The sequence below is a fragment of the Salmo salar genome, chromosome 25 (genome assembly GCF_965601325.2).
Source record: "Salmo salar chromosome 25, fSalSal1, whole genome shotgun sequence".
Classification (NCBI taxonomy): Eukaryota; Metazoa; Chordata; class Actinopteri; order Salmoniformes; family Salmonidae; genus Salmo; species Salmo salar.
Window position 1 is genome coordinate 46,615,213 of NC_138315.1, and position 15,295 is coordinate 46,630,507.

The following is a 15,295-nucleotide window of genomic DNA, read 5'->3' on the forward strand; positions in this document are numbered from 1 at the left end:
GATTATCCATATGAACTTTAGGACAACTTGTCATCCAACCATATACCTAGGTATTTGTAGGATGACACTTTTTCAATGGGTAAGCCACCAGATGTGACAATGCTAACCTTCTCTGACTGAGTGCGAGCTCTAGTAAAGGTCATGCATTTTGTTTTTTGTACATTCAGGACCAGTTTGAGACCATAAAGGGAGGTCTGCAGAGACTGAATAGCAGTCTGGAGCTCTTCAACAGCCTGAAACAGAGAAAGAGCACATGAATATATGACTGTATCATCTGTGTATAGAGGTTAACTTTGCTGGTTGCATCCCATTTCCCAAATCATTAATAGAAATTGAGAACAACACAGGAGCTAAAATGGAACCCTGGGGGACACCTATATTAATCTCTAGTAAGCTAGACTTGTGACTGTCAGCATATACACATTGTGTTCTGTCAGAAAGATAGTTCCTAAACCAATTTACTGCCCCTTCACTGAGACCAATGTTACTGAGTCTAGCTAGCAACAATTCATGGTCAACTGAATCAAATGCCTTTGATAAATCAACAAACACAGCAGCACAATGTTGCTTTTTTTTGATGATGTAATTTTGCAGTTGTGGTGCTGTGCCCCGATCTAAAGCCAGACTGAACCCAGCATAGTATGCTCTTTTAAATTAAAACGTTTTTTGACTGTGAATTCACTAGGGATTCATAAATGTTGGCCAGGATAGGGAGTTTTGGAGATAATAAGATGCTAATAACTATCGTCTTATGTGAGCTTTACTCAGAAACACTTGAATTAATTAGTGTAAGCCTGCTATTTATAAATTTTTATTTAATACTTTTATAGCCTACTGGACACATATAAACCTACTCTCTCAAGTTATCTTGATGGGGTAGGTGACTCTTTGAACTTACAATGGCTAGCCCCAAATCGTTTATTATTTTTATTGTGCTTTATGCTATTTGCCTCATGACTCCTGCATGCTTTGTTGACTACGAACTTGCTTGTTTACCCAACCGTGGAACAGACTGTTTGTTCCCACACTTGGGACTCTGACTCTCTATTGGTTACACAGACTCTTGGCCTCCCTTCCTATTCTACCTCTCGCCGGCTTTGTATTCATGTTACCTAAAGAAATTGCTGTACAGTATGATCTTGTTGCCATCTGATGCACATTCAAATGTCATAAAAAATCTGTACTGCAGAGCTCTCCCTGTCCTCTGCCGTGCCCTGATTGTATTACTGCTGATGATATCTGGAAATGTGCATGTACACCCTGGCCCATCTACTGTTGCTAGCCACATATCTGTTTCACTGATTTCTGCTCTCATAAAAGCCTGGCTTTCAGCACGTTAACACTAGAATTTTATTAACAAAAATTGATCAATTGAAAGTGTGGGTTCACATCTCTAATCCAGATGTCTTGGTCATTACTGAGTTAGGAAAGAGTGTTTTGAACACTAATGTTAACCTTTCTGGTTATAACCTTTTTCGGGCAAGAGAGATCTTCCAAAGGTGGTGGAGTGGCATTCTTTACCAAGGAACACCTTCAGTGCTCGGTTGTCTCCACCAAGTCTGTCCCTAAACAATTAGTGTAAGGGGTCAGGAGAGAGTTTAGGGCAGGTAGGGTACAGGCCGGTGCTGAAGGTTGACGATAACACCCAGCAACAGTCAACAAAGAGTTATTTGAAAGTGTAATGCTTAAAACCAGCAAATCAAAGTCTGAATTTGTCCTGCTAGATGACCTAAACTGGGACATGCTTAAACCACCTGACCAAGTCCTAAAGCAATGGAACTTCCTAAATCTTTCTCAGATTATTACCAATCCCACAAGGTATGACTTCAAACACCCAGAAAACGCTACTCTCCTTGATGTTATCCTTACAAATAATCCTGATAGGTATCAGTCTGGTGTCTTCTGGAATGACCTTAGTGATCACTGTTTTAAGCCTGTGTTTGTAATGGCTGCTCAGTGAAACGACCTGTCCTGATTTGTCATAGATGCTTGCTAAAAAACTTTGAGCAAGCCTTCCTTCATGACCTGGCCTCTGCAAATTGGTATAGAATCAGCTTGATCCCCCCTCTGTCAAAGATATTTAGACCTTCTTTTTTTATATTTTCAGTGGTATTGTTAAGAAACAAGCCCCCATAAAGAAAATGAAAAACAGGTTCAGCCCCTGGTTCGACCGTGATCTGGCAGTGTTACTCCACCTCAAGAATTCAATTTGGCGAAAGGCTCGGCACACGTTATTCTCAGGCTGACTGGCTCTCGTTCAGGCAAATGAGAAATAAGTGCACTCAGGCTATCCGGAAGGCCAATGTTAGTTACTTTAAGGAGCAGTTTTCTCTCTGTGGGTCTAACCCCAAGAAGTTCTGGGAAACGGTTAAAGACCTGGAGGATAAACCCTTGTCCTCACAGCTTCCCAGGTCCCTTAATTTTGATGAGGTGGTTGTTACTGACAAGGAGCACATGGCTGAGCTCTTTAATTACCACTTCATTGAGTCAGGATTCCTATTTGACTCAGCCATGTCTCCTTGCCCGTCCAACATTTCCTCATCTCCCACCCCTTCTAATGCGACTAGCCCTGATGCTCCTCACTCTTTTTCTCTGTCCCGCTAAAATGTTTCTCCCTGCAGGCAGTCACTGAATCTGAGGTGCTAAAGGAGTTCCTTCAACAGGGGCATTCTTATCACAAATGGACACAAATTTCATATAAAAATAGTCCCAGGCAGTGTCAACATCTGTCTATTGGTACAGATAATGTAAGAACTGTCTAATTGCCTTTTGAAAGGCTTTGGTCATTTTTGTGTTTCTAACACAAGCAATTGCACAGCGATCACTGACATCATTACATAATATACCAGGCGATACTCGCGAGGGGTATTCGTTAGAAGAATGTCCGATAGCGTTGATTTGTTAGGTGCTCTTGGATTCGATCTTAACAAGGCGCATTAATTAATTGCGTGAGATTCAGTGTCACGCAGTTCTTTAAAAGAGTCCAATACAGATGTAAACATGTCCCAGTTTAAATCTCCTAAAATAATTAATTCAGAGTCATTTAGCTTGTGCAGGACATCAGAAAGAGAGTTACGTGCGTTTCCCGACGATATGGGAGTCCTTATGTACGTTTTGGACAGTGTGTTAACAAACCTCCAAACGAGCTTCAATGCCATACAACACTCCTTCCGTGGTCTCCAACTGTTCTTAAATGCTAGTAAAACTAAATGCATGCTCTTCAACCGATTGCTGCCCGCACCTGCCCGCCCGACTAGCATCACTACTCTGGACGGTTCTGACTTAGAATATGTGGACAACTACAAATACCTAGGTGTCTGGTTAGACTGTAAACTGTCCTTCCTGACTCACATTAAGCATCTCCAATCCAAAAATTAAATCTAGAATCGGCCTCCTATTTCGCAACAAAGCTTCCTTCACTCATGCTGCCAAACATACCCTCGTAAAACTGACTATCCTACCGATCCTTGACTTTGGCGATATCATTTACAAAAGAGCCTCCAACACTCTACTCAGCAAATTGGATGTAGTCCATCTCAGTGCCATCCGTTTTGTCACCAAAGCCCCATATACTACCCACCACTGCGACCTGTGTGCTCTCGTTGGCTGGCCCTCGCTACATATTCGTCGCCAAACCCACTGGCTTCAGGTCATCTACAAGTCTCTGCTAGGTAAAGCCCCGCCTTATCTCAGCTCACTGGTCACCATAGCAACACCCACCCGTAGCACACGCTCCAGCAGGTATATTTCACTGGTCACCCCCAAAGCCAGCACCTCATTTGGCTGCCTTTCCCTCCAGTTCTCTGCTGCCAATGACTGGAATATACTGCAAAAATCACTGAAGCTAGAGGAGATATCTCCCTCCCCTTATATCTCCCTCTCTAACTTTAAGCATCAGCTATCAGAGCAGCTTACCGATCACTGTACCTGTACACAGCCCAACCAACTACCTCATCCCCCTATTGTTATTTTTTTGTTGTTGATCTTTAGCACCCCAGTATCTCTACTTGAACATCATCATCTGCCCATCTATCACTCCAGTGTTAATGCTAAACTGTAATTATTTCACCACTATGGACTATTTATTGCCTTACCTCCCTAATCTTAATACATTTGCACACACTGCACATAGATTTTTATTTTGTGTTATTGACTGTACGTTTGTTTATCCCATGTGTTACTCTTGTGTTGTTGTTTTTGTCACACTGCTTTGCTTTATCTTGGCCAGGTCGCAGTTGTAAATGAGAACTTGTTCTCAACTGGTCTACATGGTTAAATAAAGGTGAAATAAAATAAATAAAATAACCACAAGCAATTCCAAATGTTCGGCTTTGGTAATCGAGAATTTCAGGTGTTAAACTTGGATTTCACATAAATTGCATCCCCTCCTTTACTCATCCGATCCGTTCTAAAAACCATTTACACATCGATAGAAATAGAGTTATTTGACACAGATTTTGCCAAGTTTATGGTACAACAAATGCAGACGTAATGGTTTTATTGGCCAATATTCTAATCATGTCTATTTTTGGAAATAGACTTCTGACATTAACATGCTGACAACACGCTTGCATCGTGTGCGCGAGCGTTGCAAAATAAATGTACACATACATGTTATTCAATCATTGCGCCAACGAGCCTCTACATTGCAGAGCGCTAAAATAGTCCGTTGTATTTGTGATGCTGAACGCGTTGCTGCCGCTCCCATCTCTTCATTAGTTTATAGAAGCAGATACCCACATGCCATCTCCTCATTGGTTACACCCAGGTGGGGGATTGAAATATGAATTGAGGTCGGTCGGTCTGTCGTGGGAAATACTATGAAAGTTAGATGCCAATCGCCATATAAAGTCCAAAGAAGAAAAAGCCTAGGAGGAGCGATGACTAGAAATGATTCAGTTGACTGTTTTATGTGTGGATTAATAGTCGAGTAGAGGACCTTGTGCATTTCAGGTAAAATAACAACTCAACGTTTATATCCCTGGACAAATTAGCTAGCAACAACAAGCTAGCTAAATAGGACAAATTAGCCAGCAACTGCAAGCTAGCTAGCTAAATTGCCATAAATGTTTAATGCTTTTCGACCTGTCCCAAATTAATGTAATTGGTTCAGTTTGTTTTGATATTTCAACCTGCATGTCGTGATCGCGTTTGGCATGGGGGGGTAAAAATCTATTTGCGCGTCCGGTCTGGGGATAGGGTACATGCAAGAGGCCAAAACCTGCTGTTTTTTTTTATTTGGGAGTCGGTAGAGATCGCATGGTATCTACCGGTCCAGGGGTTGGTCCCACATTCCCAGAGATCACCAATAACATAAAATAAAAAGCCTTCAGTGTGCATCTGCGCTTGCGTAGCAGACCTTGCACGCAGGCAGACGCTGCTGCTTCGGCGCGCTCCAACCCCAAAAAGGTGTAGGCTAGTTTACAAGCCGCCCAAGGCAGAAAAAAATACATTTTCAGAAATCTTTGTACAAGCAAATTTAGTAAGAGGCTGAGATCTTAAAATAAAAAAGTAAAATAGAGCAACCACCTTCACATCAAACGTTTTTGCTTCTGTAGACAGGATCATTAAAACTCAGATCTCAAGGATCAGACGGACAGTGATTGGCTGCCATCTTGGATTTATATAATTATGCTTTTATAGTGTTAACTTTGGTTTTGTGATGGGCATGAATGGTAAGCCAAGTCTTATAAAGTTGAAGTCTACATACACTTAGGTTGGAGTGATTAAAACTCGTTTTTCAACCACTCCACAAATTTCTTGTTAACAAACTATAGTTTTGGCAAGTCGGTTAGGACATCTACTTTGTGCATGACAAGTAATTTTTCCAACAATTGTTTACAGACAGATTATTTCACTTACAATTCACTGTATCACAATTCCAGTGGGTCAGTTTACATACACTAATTTGACTGTGCCTTTAAACAGCTTGGAAAATTCCAGAAAATGATGTCATGGCTTTAGAACGTTCTGATAGGCTAACTGAAATCATTTGAGTCAATTGGAGGTATACCTGTGGATGTATTTCAAGGCCTACCTTCAAACTCAGTGCCTCTTTGCTTGACATCATGGGAAAATCAAAAGAAATCAACCAAGACCTCAGAAAAACAATTGTAGACCTCCACAAGTCTGGTTCATTCTTGGGAGCAATTTCCACAAGCCTGAAGGTACCATGTTCATCTGTACAAACAATAGTACGCAAGTATAAACACTATGGGACCACCCAACCGTCATACCGCTCAGGAAGGAGACGCGTTCTGTCTCCTAGAGATGAACGTACTTTGGTGTGAAAAGTGCAAATCAATCCCAGAACAGCAAGTATGACCTTGTGAAGATGCTGGAGGAAACAGGTGCAAAAGTATCTATATCCACAGTAAAACGAGTCCTATATCGACATAACCTGAAAGGCCACTCAGCAAGGAAGAAGCCAATGCTCCAAAACCGCCATAAAAAGCCAGACTACGGTTTGCAACTGCACATGGGGACAAAGATCGTACTTTTTGGAGAAATGTCCTCTGGTCTGATGAAACAAAAATTGAACTGTTTGGCTATAATGACCATTGTTATGTTTGGAGGAGAATGGGGCTTGCAAGCCGAAGACCACCATCCCAACCGTGAAGCACGGGGGTGGAAGCATCATGTTGTCGGGGTGCTTTGCTGCAGGAGGGACTGGTGCACTTCACAAAACAGATGGCATGAAGAAGGAAAATTGTGGATATATTGAAGCAACATTTCAAGACATCAGTCAGGAAGTTAAAGCTTGGTCGCAAATGGGTCTTCCAAATGGACAATGAGGACAACTTAAGGACAACAAAGTCAAGGTATTGGAGTGACCATCACAAGCCGACCTCAATCCTATAGAAAATTTGTGGGCAGAACTGAACAGGCGTGTGCGAGCAAGGAGGCCTACAAACCTGACTGTTACACCAGCTCTGTCAGGAGGAATGGGCCAAAATTCACCCAACTTATTGTGGAAGGCTACCCGAAATGTTTGACCCAAGTTAAGTTAAAGGCAATGCCACCAAATACTAATTGAGTGTATGTGAACTTCTGACCCACTGGGAATGTGATGAAAGAAATAAAAGCTGAAATAAGTCTCTCTACTATTCATTTACATTATTAAAATAAAGTTGTGATCCTAACTGACCAAAGACAGGGACTTTTTTACTAGGATTAATTGACAAATTGTGAAAAACTGAGTTTAAATGTATTTGGCTAAGGTGTATGTAAACTTCCGACTTCAACTGTATGAACACACATTTTCTGTAACTGCGGTTTCAAGGCAAATCTGCATTCAGTAACTTATGTGCAGTTATACAATACAAACATGGGTAGTCTTTATTTAAGCATTGCATGTGATTTACAATGATGACATTGATCAACTTGGAAAGAAAGACTGCAAGAAAAGTAGAATATGGATCAGTTTATTTACCCCCCATCCAACATTCCTGGATCATCCTATGCAAATGCATATATATTTCACAGCTCAGCCTACGCTTGACCGCCAACATGTGCATCTAAAACAGACTTTAAGTCAGAATTTATATTTATATGGAATCAGCTCTATCCCCCCACATAGAAAATGTAAAGGATTTTAGCATCAACTTGATACAGTTATCTTTAGACTTCCAATATTCATAGAACAGCTGGACAGGAAAAAGCTGCAGAAAAGTAAACTGGTGATGTTTACTTAGGGGCCACTTCCTCCAGCTTGGGCTCTGGACAGAGACGGAGAGAAATGGTGTGCAATGAGAATATTAATGAATTATATTCTTGGTCCTAGAAGAATCTAATAAAGCATTTCAAATGGGCTCATGGCCACCTTTATAAAACTACTAACCTGTGAACTTGAACTCTGGGAAAGCTGTGATGTCTCCACCACCATAAAGCCGCTGGAGTTTAGTCAGCTCCTCTGCCAAGTTCTTCTCATATGCAGGGCCTGCATCTACCAAGCCGCCACTGGCCCTGAGAGAAGAAAATAGGGTTCAAATGTCCGCTTGATGACAAAAAGGGGATGATTGTGAGCAAGACAGAAGAGATGGCCAGAAACAGCGGTGTAACTTACACGCTCTTTGAGGAGTACTCGCGGATCGAATCCAGGAAGAGCTTCTGGATTGGGTCTAGTTGAACTGAGTCTAATGAAAGAACCACAATTATTTTATATTAATTTACAACAATTACCCTTTTTAGTCTGGGTACCAGTCTGTTTAGCTGACATTCCACTCCTGTCATTTGCCAAAGAGACTGGCCTTTCGCCAATAGAACGTTCAATATGCAGCCAGATTTGCAGCGCAAATCCTGATTTGTAGTCTGAAACAAAATGAATATTTCCCATAATAAAGTTATGTAACATGGAGTGTGCGCAAATTTGGCGCAACATAGAATTAGAATTTTAAGTGCCTAGATAGGACTTTAATGAAATAAATAATGATACGGAAATTATTAGCCTACCAGATTCAATAGAGCTACGTTTGCTTCCGTTGCGTCCCATTAATGAGGAAAGAAACAAAACTGGCACCTGACGTCATGAAGTTAAATCCTTTTACTATCAGTCTAATTTGCATAAACATTGTGATTGGATGATAGCTGTGAGGGTTATCGAATCAAGATCAAATCCTATGATCTCCTCGAGCTCATTAATGACGCTATTCATATTTGAAGATTGTGAAATGCTAGCCTCTTTGGCAAATGACAGGAGTGGAATGCAATAGCTGAACGGAGACGGCAAGCAGGCTATGCCCCTTTTGACTTGAACCACATGATGAAAACTAATCACGTCTTTGACCAATACCCTCATGCACAAAAACAGCACTTAGAAGTGGTAGACTCTGTATGGCATCGACAGGGGTAAGAGAGAAAAGATTAAGTTAGAAAGGTCAGGTAACAGGTTATAAGTTGCTGTGAAGGGGGAATGCTGTGCTTCACATCTGTGAAGTTCATTGCATCACTTGGCAAACACAGGGTTCTATATTTGAGATGTCCAATTCAAACTCCCTGCGTATAACCAATTCATGTACATTTAACAGTAACAACTTCTTTCCCCACTCATGTTTGATTCCACACCCAGCAACCAAGGTGCAAACTCAGCGCATTGACTACCAAGGGGAAGGAAAGGTGACATTTCCAAAGTCATATGTTACACAGCGCCAAACAAATACAGAAGTGAGGGGATCAATTACAGATTACTGATATGGTGCGACTCAGGGAAAACACGTGTGAGAGAAGTTGAGAGAGGAGGGAAGAGTAGGAAACAGAATCATAACATCAGACCCCATTTCACGTTATCACTCAGTAGCTGCCCAGAGACAGACTAGCCAAAACGCTGATTAGTATGACCTTAACATTACCTTTGACAGTATACAGTAACTTTAGCATTAACCGTACCAAAATATAATGTAACAAAACAATAGTTGAAATTATAAAAACAAATGGTAAAAATTGAGGGAGTTGAGGATCATGTTTCTTGTAACAATATTCAGTGAAGGGAACAGAGAAGGTTATGAAATAAGAACAGAATTCACAATGATCGAGTGACAGAAGGAAAAACAGAGATGTCGAGAAACAAACTAGCAGCAGAAAGAGTGCAGTTCAGAACTAGTGAATGCTGGAAAAACATGGCAAAATAAAGATACTAAACCAAGCAGATCAGTGCAGACCATCACAGATGAACCAGAGAGTAAGTGATGAAGTCGTGCTGAAGAACGCAGAGGAGACTGGTCAGCGCAGCATGGTTACAAGTTAATGCGTAGAATCCCAGAAGGAACGGGTTTGGGGGGAAAAAGGATGTGTGGCTTGAGTCTACATGGCTGCAACAATGTAGAAATGTGGTAGTTTTTGAGGGATAAATAGCAAATAAGTTGTGTGGTAAATAAACCCACTGTAAAAGACAAGCCAAAGCAAGAACGAAAAGCGCTTCTGTGATATTGGGTATCTTTACAAGTTATCATTAGAGTTATAGCATCACATGAAAATATGACTGTTGGTAAACAGTAGGGTCCACAGAGAGGAGAGAAGGGGGGGGGGGGGGGGGGGGTTGTATACCCTCAGGCGCCTCAATCCGCTCTGCCTCAGCCGGGGGCTCTGCAATCAGCTCCTCTGCTGCAGCTTCAACTTGGGCAGCTTCAGCTACAACCTCTCCTGCAGCTTTAATGAGGGCTTCAGCCGCAGCTTCAATGGGGGCCGCTACAGCCACAACCTCTGCTACAACTTCAACAAGGGCTTCAGCCGCAGCTTCAATGGTTGCAGATTCAACCACAACTTCTGCTATGGCTTCAACCGGGGCAACTTCAGCAACCACTTCTGCAGGGGCAGCAGCATCCGGGACGGCTTCAACATGAGCGTTGGCAGCTGATGAAGCTTCAACGGTGGGAGCCGCTTCGGCTGAAACAGGAGCGGCTTCAGCTACTGATGCAGCGGCTTCAACAACAGGGGCGGCTTCAGCTGCAGCTTCAACAATAGGGGTGGCTTTGGCTACAAGAGCGGCGGATTCAACAATGGCTTCAGTTGCGAGGGCGACTGTGTCGACGACGGGGGTGGCTTCAACTGCAGCGGGGGCTGGAACTGCTTCAGCCGCGGCAACAATTGGCTCTGCGGCAGCGGCTTCAACAGGCTTTGGGGCGGCGACAAGTTCTGCTGCAGCAGCTGGTGTCATTTCTTTCTTTGGAAACTCCACATATTTTCTGTGTGGTACAAGCTTCTCTAAATCAAAATATGTTTTGCCCTGGGACTTTTCTAGGACGGAGGAGGGGGGGAGAAAAAAAAAACATGTTTTATTCATTTCTATTCATACTCTAAGTAGCCAAAAAGGAATTTAAACCAACATGCCCCCACTTTGCCTTAAATGTGGACAAAACTTACCCAACGCAACATGGCTACACCCAGACATGTTTCAAGAATATCCCTTTGCAAGACACATATGGTGCCTGGACTACAAAGGGCACAAAGTGCCAAATTTCAAGAAGGGGCACAAAAAGTGTAAATGTACTATTAATTGAGGGACATACTAAAAACATGACATTGTAATCAAAGTATAGTTTCATAATTAAGTGCGCATGTGCCAAAACCAACTTCCCAAAACTATCTTTCATTGACAATTGTTGTTATAGAGAACAAGATAAATTTAGTTTGAAAAATATCTGCTTATATTAGTGAAAGCTGTGGGGAAGAAATTATTTACATTTTATTTTGATACCTGGGGAAGGAAAACTTAATTAGCATTTTTCATCACTTTATATAGAAAGAAAAATGGTGGCACTAGCTGAGACATTTACTCAAATTGTGGTACAAGCAGCCTGCAAAAACAAAATCCTTCTAGAGCATTCAGAATTGTAGATTCCCCAGCCTTTTTGGTACAAAGACGGGCATCCAGTATGCTTGAGCTTCCCTTCAGCATGTCTTACCTGTAATCTGACTTTTGTTAGCTTTTTTAATATTAACTGATCATCTTCAGTTCTTCTCCAAAACATCTTAACTTCTGCCCATTACTTTTGCACGTAAGGCTACTGTATACAATATCTTCAGCATCTGAAAGGCTTTTAAAATGTATTCTCGAGGACAACCTTTTCTGGCAGTGCATGTCCATCTTGATTGGCAGTGCAGTGATCTTGATTGGTTATGGAAATGTTTCACACAAAAGTCTCAGTACTAATAGAAATCTTCCGGGACAAATGAGGTGTTCATATATCTAGTGAAGGTCTTTAATGAGATGAGCCACATTGGGGAGTTTTATCAGTCTTGCCATCAATGCGTCTCTCTTCCTCCTTGATCAATTGATGAATAAAGAACTGGACCCTAGCATTACAGCTAAATCAAATCTGTGGATAGTCCACAGCCAACTCTTTCACTGTTTGTCATTGTACGCCAACTACTTTAAGTCCCTTTGTGAAATATATACAAGAAAATGGTCAGTATAATTTGGATATGATGAGTAATTTTATTTATTAAATGATACTTGTAGCACAATTTCAGCACCCTCACTATTTTTAAGAATTGACATCTGCTAAAATATCATAAACTACAAATAATTGTATGAGGTATTTTTGGTCAAATGAAATGCTGATCCAAACTTACTTCCTGAGCTGCTCTTCTTGGGCTTCTTGGGACCACCAGCTTTTGTGGATAGGGCAGCTGCTGCAGGAGCACTCCACCTCTCCGCCTGTACGCACTGATCAAAGTACACACCAATTAGTGACAATATAAGTGCAACTAGGGCTGTAAAAAAAAAATAAAAATAGATTGAAATAATGAATTGCATGATTTTCGGTAGTTAATTGTGATTATTGCAATTTCAGAATTAGATCAAATTTGGCCCAAATTAAAGATTTTTCCATTTAAAAAGTAATGAATTGTGTTGCAGGCACACTATGCTTTTGATTTTAAGGGCCAGAAACACAAAATGATCTGTATAAGGGAAAAAAATCCTCCCAATGTTTAAACGCACACGAGTAGGGATGATTTCACCTGGATTCAGTCTGTCATGGAAAGAGCAAGTATTCCTAATGTTTTGTACACTCAGCGTATATTTGGGCTTGAACTGCCCGCTTCGTGCCAATGACGTGTCTTTTCCTAAGAAATTACATAGAAATTCTTTAGCCTACATTTCATTTCAGGGCTGGGTTTTATTTTAAATGGTACCACCCATCAGCATGGCATTGTTTATTAATCAGTAACACCTGCAAAGTTCACAAGTCACAACTGAGCTATATAATAGATAATCTTTGGCTACAGCAAATGTATAAATATATATTTTTTTATTTTACCTTTTATTTAACTAGGCAAGTCAGTTAAGAACAAATTCTTATTTACAATGACAGCCTACACTGGCCAAACCCTGACGATGCTGGGCCAATTGTGCACCGCCCTATGGGACTCACAATCATGGCCGGATGTGATACAGCCTGGATTCTAACCAGGGACTGTAGTGACGTCTCTTGCACTGATATGCAATGACTTAGACCGTTGCGCCACTCGGGAGTGAAGATGGTGGATAATTGAAGATCGGAATTTACTAAAATATTTCAAAGGTAAACTGCCTGTCTACTTAATGGGCTGGGTCTCCCATAGATACCAATGCAATAGCAGCTGTCTGGGCTACAGACAGCTTATCAGTCCACTATTACAGGACTAGTAAAGCCCCAGAGCACCACTTTTGTGAGGATTTTTTTTTTTTTTTTAAGAAATGTTGTTTCATAAAATAAATATGAAAATGATATTCAGATTTTTCAGAGGGTGCTTCTTCCCACAGCTATACCCAAGGACCTATGGATCTGTACAAAACTGATACACTAAGTCACTTTTTTATTTGAAGGGTTCTTTCTCGCTGATGAAAATGAAAGGGCAATATGTTTCAAAAACCGTATCACAAGCGATGATTATTGACGTTTCTAAACATTAAAACACAGCATTGGGATAGTAGTTCACATGAGCCAGTCGTGGGTGAAGCGAATGGCTGAAAACTGTAGAGATGGAAGACTGTCACCTACAGTTTGAGAGCTAGGTAGCAGTCATCAACTGAAATAAAATAGCAGTGGTGGAAAAAGTACCCAATTTGTCATACTTGAGTAAAGGTATAGATAGTTACTCAAGTGAAAGTCACCCTGTAAAATACTAATTGAGTAAAAGTATTTGATTTTATAATATACTTAGGTATCAAAAGTATGAATAATTTAACATGTATTTTACTACGCAAAGCAGACAGCACCATTGTCTTGTTTTAAAAATGTACGGATAGTCAGGGGAACACTCCAACACTCAGACATTATTTACAAAAGATGCATGTGTGTTTAGTGAGGTGTGTTTAGTGAGTCCGGCAGAACATAGGCAGTAGGGATTACCACGTGTTCTCTAGATAAACGGTGAATTTCACACTTTTCCTGTTCTGCTAAGCAGTACTTTGGGTTGTCAGGGTTAAATGTATGGAGTAAAATGTACAATATTTCCTTTAGGAATGTAGTGAAGTAAAAGGTTTCAAAAATATAAATAGTAAAGTACAGATACCCCAAAAAAACTACTTAAGTAGTACTTTAAAAGTATTTTTACACCACTAAAATATTTGCTACGAACACTTTGCTAATTCAAAATAAAAACGGATCATAAATCTTCTAATCGAACGGCTCAAATGATGTATTTGATATGAAAGTAGCTACAGTAGATAACATTTACCATGTTATCAATCAATGTTAGCCATAAGCTAACGTTACAGTTAGCTACTGTAGCCAACTAGCTAGCCATGTCGCTGAAATACAAATACAAACACGCTCACGGTTCATGTTTTTCTCAGCACAAATGAAACATTACGTTGCAATTAGTTAAAGGGGTCTCTCCGAAAACTACAGCATGTTAGAACTTCAAATAATACTGTGATTAGCTATGTGCATGACATTTCATTACCTTGGTAGAGCCAAGTCGCCCTACCCTCAGCAATGAAGCCGCCATCTTTGCGCTGTTAAAATCCTTCCGGTGGAAACACTGCTAAATGATCTCAGTCCCACAGTCTGCCTGAGTGCCTCTGAAAAGTAATACACACACACACATATATATTCCATCACTTTAGAACAGAACACATGTGATCAATGTTAGGAAAGTATTGGATAGTTAATTTTGCGACACAACTAGTAACACATATCAAACGTGTGCGTTGAAGCAGTGCACAACAACAATCATTACACGTCTGCAACATGGAACATGATAGTAACAGTTGATGCGCAGCGACTGTCTGTTTTTAGTCTCATTCTTTACGAATGTGAACTCCCAGGGTCAAGATGACATTTCCATTAGTTCAGTGAAAGTTTTACCACCGTTGTCAAATCAAGTTCAGTGGCTCCAATAGTCAGGAAGAATCCACAAATGTTCGACCGATGGTGGATGTTTTCTATATTTCTATATCTATGAAGTTAGAATGAAAATAGTTCCAGACTTATTGGTAGATATCTCTATGGGTAAATCTTGAAGCTCCTGTCGTCAGGTGGTTACAGTTTCAGAGCGGTTTATGTAACAGATTCTCAACAGTGACAGTACACGCTCCCTCCTCCAGTCTGGGACTCTTCAGTGCAGTGAAAGTACGTATGGCATCGATAACAGTATGGAACAGTTTGTCTTGAACCTTCAACAAAATCTGAACATTCGTAATGCACAGTTGTTGGACGATATATCAAATAAAGTAGTTTTGTTTTCATACTGCTTCTGTATTTATGTTCAGCTGCATAACACATCAAACTTGACATTAGTTATGTAAATGTGTATTCAGGCATTCGTTTTCTCCCTTACCTCTTGATGATGACCCTTTTTTTTTTTTTTT

General features: G+C 40.7%; 1 protein-coding gene across 2 annotated transcripts; it reads right to left on the reverse strand.

The window, feature by feature from the left end:
- Positions 1 to 7,408: 7,408 nt before the first annotated feature.
- Positions 7,409 to 15,094, reverse strand: LOC106586850 (uncharacterized). Of its 2 annotated transcripts, none has more exons than XM_014174569.3 (7): positions 14,793 to 15,094; positions 14,389 to 14,506; positions 12,070 to 12,163; positions 10,042 to 10,731; positions 8,066 to 8,135; positions 7,841 to 7,965; positions 7,409 to 7,718 (listed from the first exon to the last, which is right to left on the reverse strand). In XM_014174569.3, the coding sequence occupies exons 2-7, from the start codon at positions 14,431 to 14,433 to the stop codon at positions 7,687 to 7,689; spliced, it is 1,056 nt and encodes a 351-aa protein (XP_014030044.2). In that variant the 5' UTR covers positions 14,434 to 14,506; positions 14,793 to 15,094; the 3' UTR covers positions 7,409 to 7,686. The 2 variants fall into 2 exon arrangements, with proteins under 2 accessions (XP_014030044.2, XP_014030045.2); XM_014174570.3 differs by having other exon boundaries at positions 14,796 to 15,034.
- Between the last annotated feature and the right edge of the window lie 201 nt (positions 15,095 to 15,295).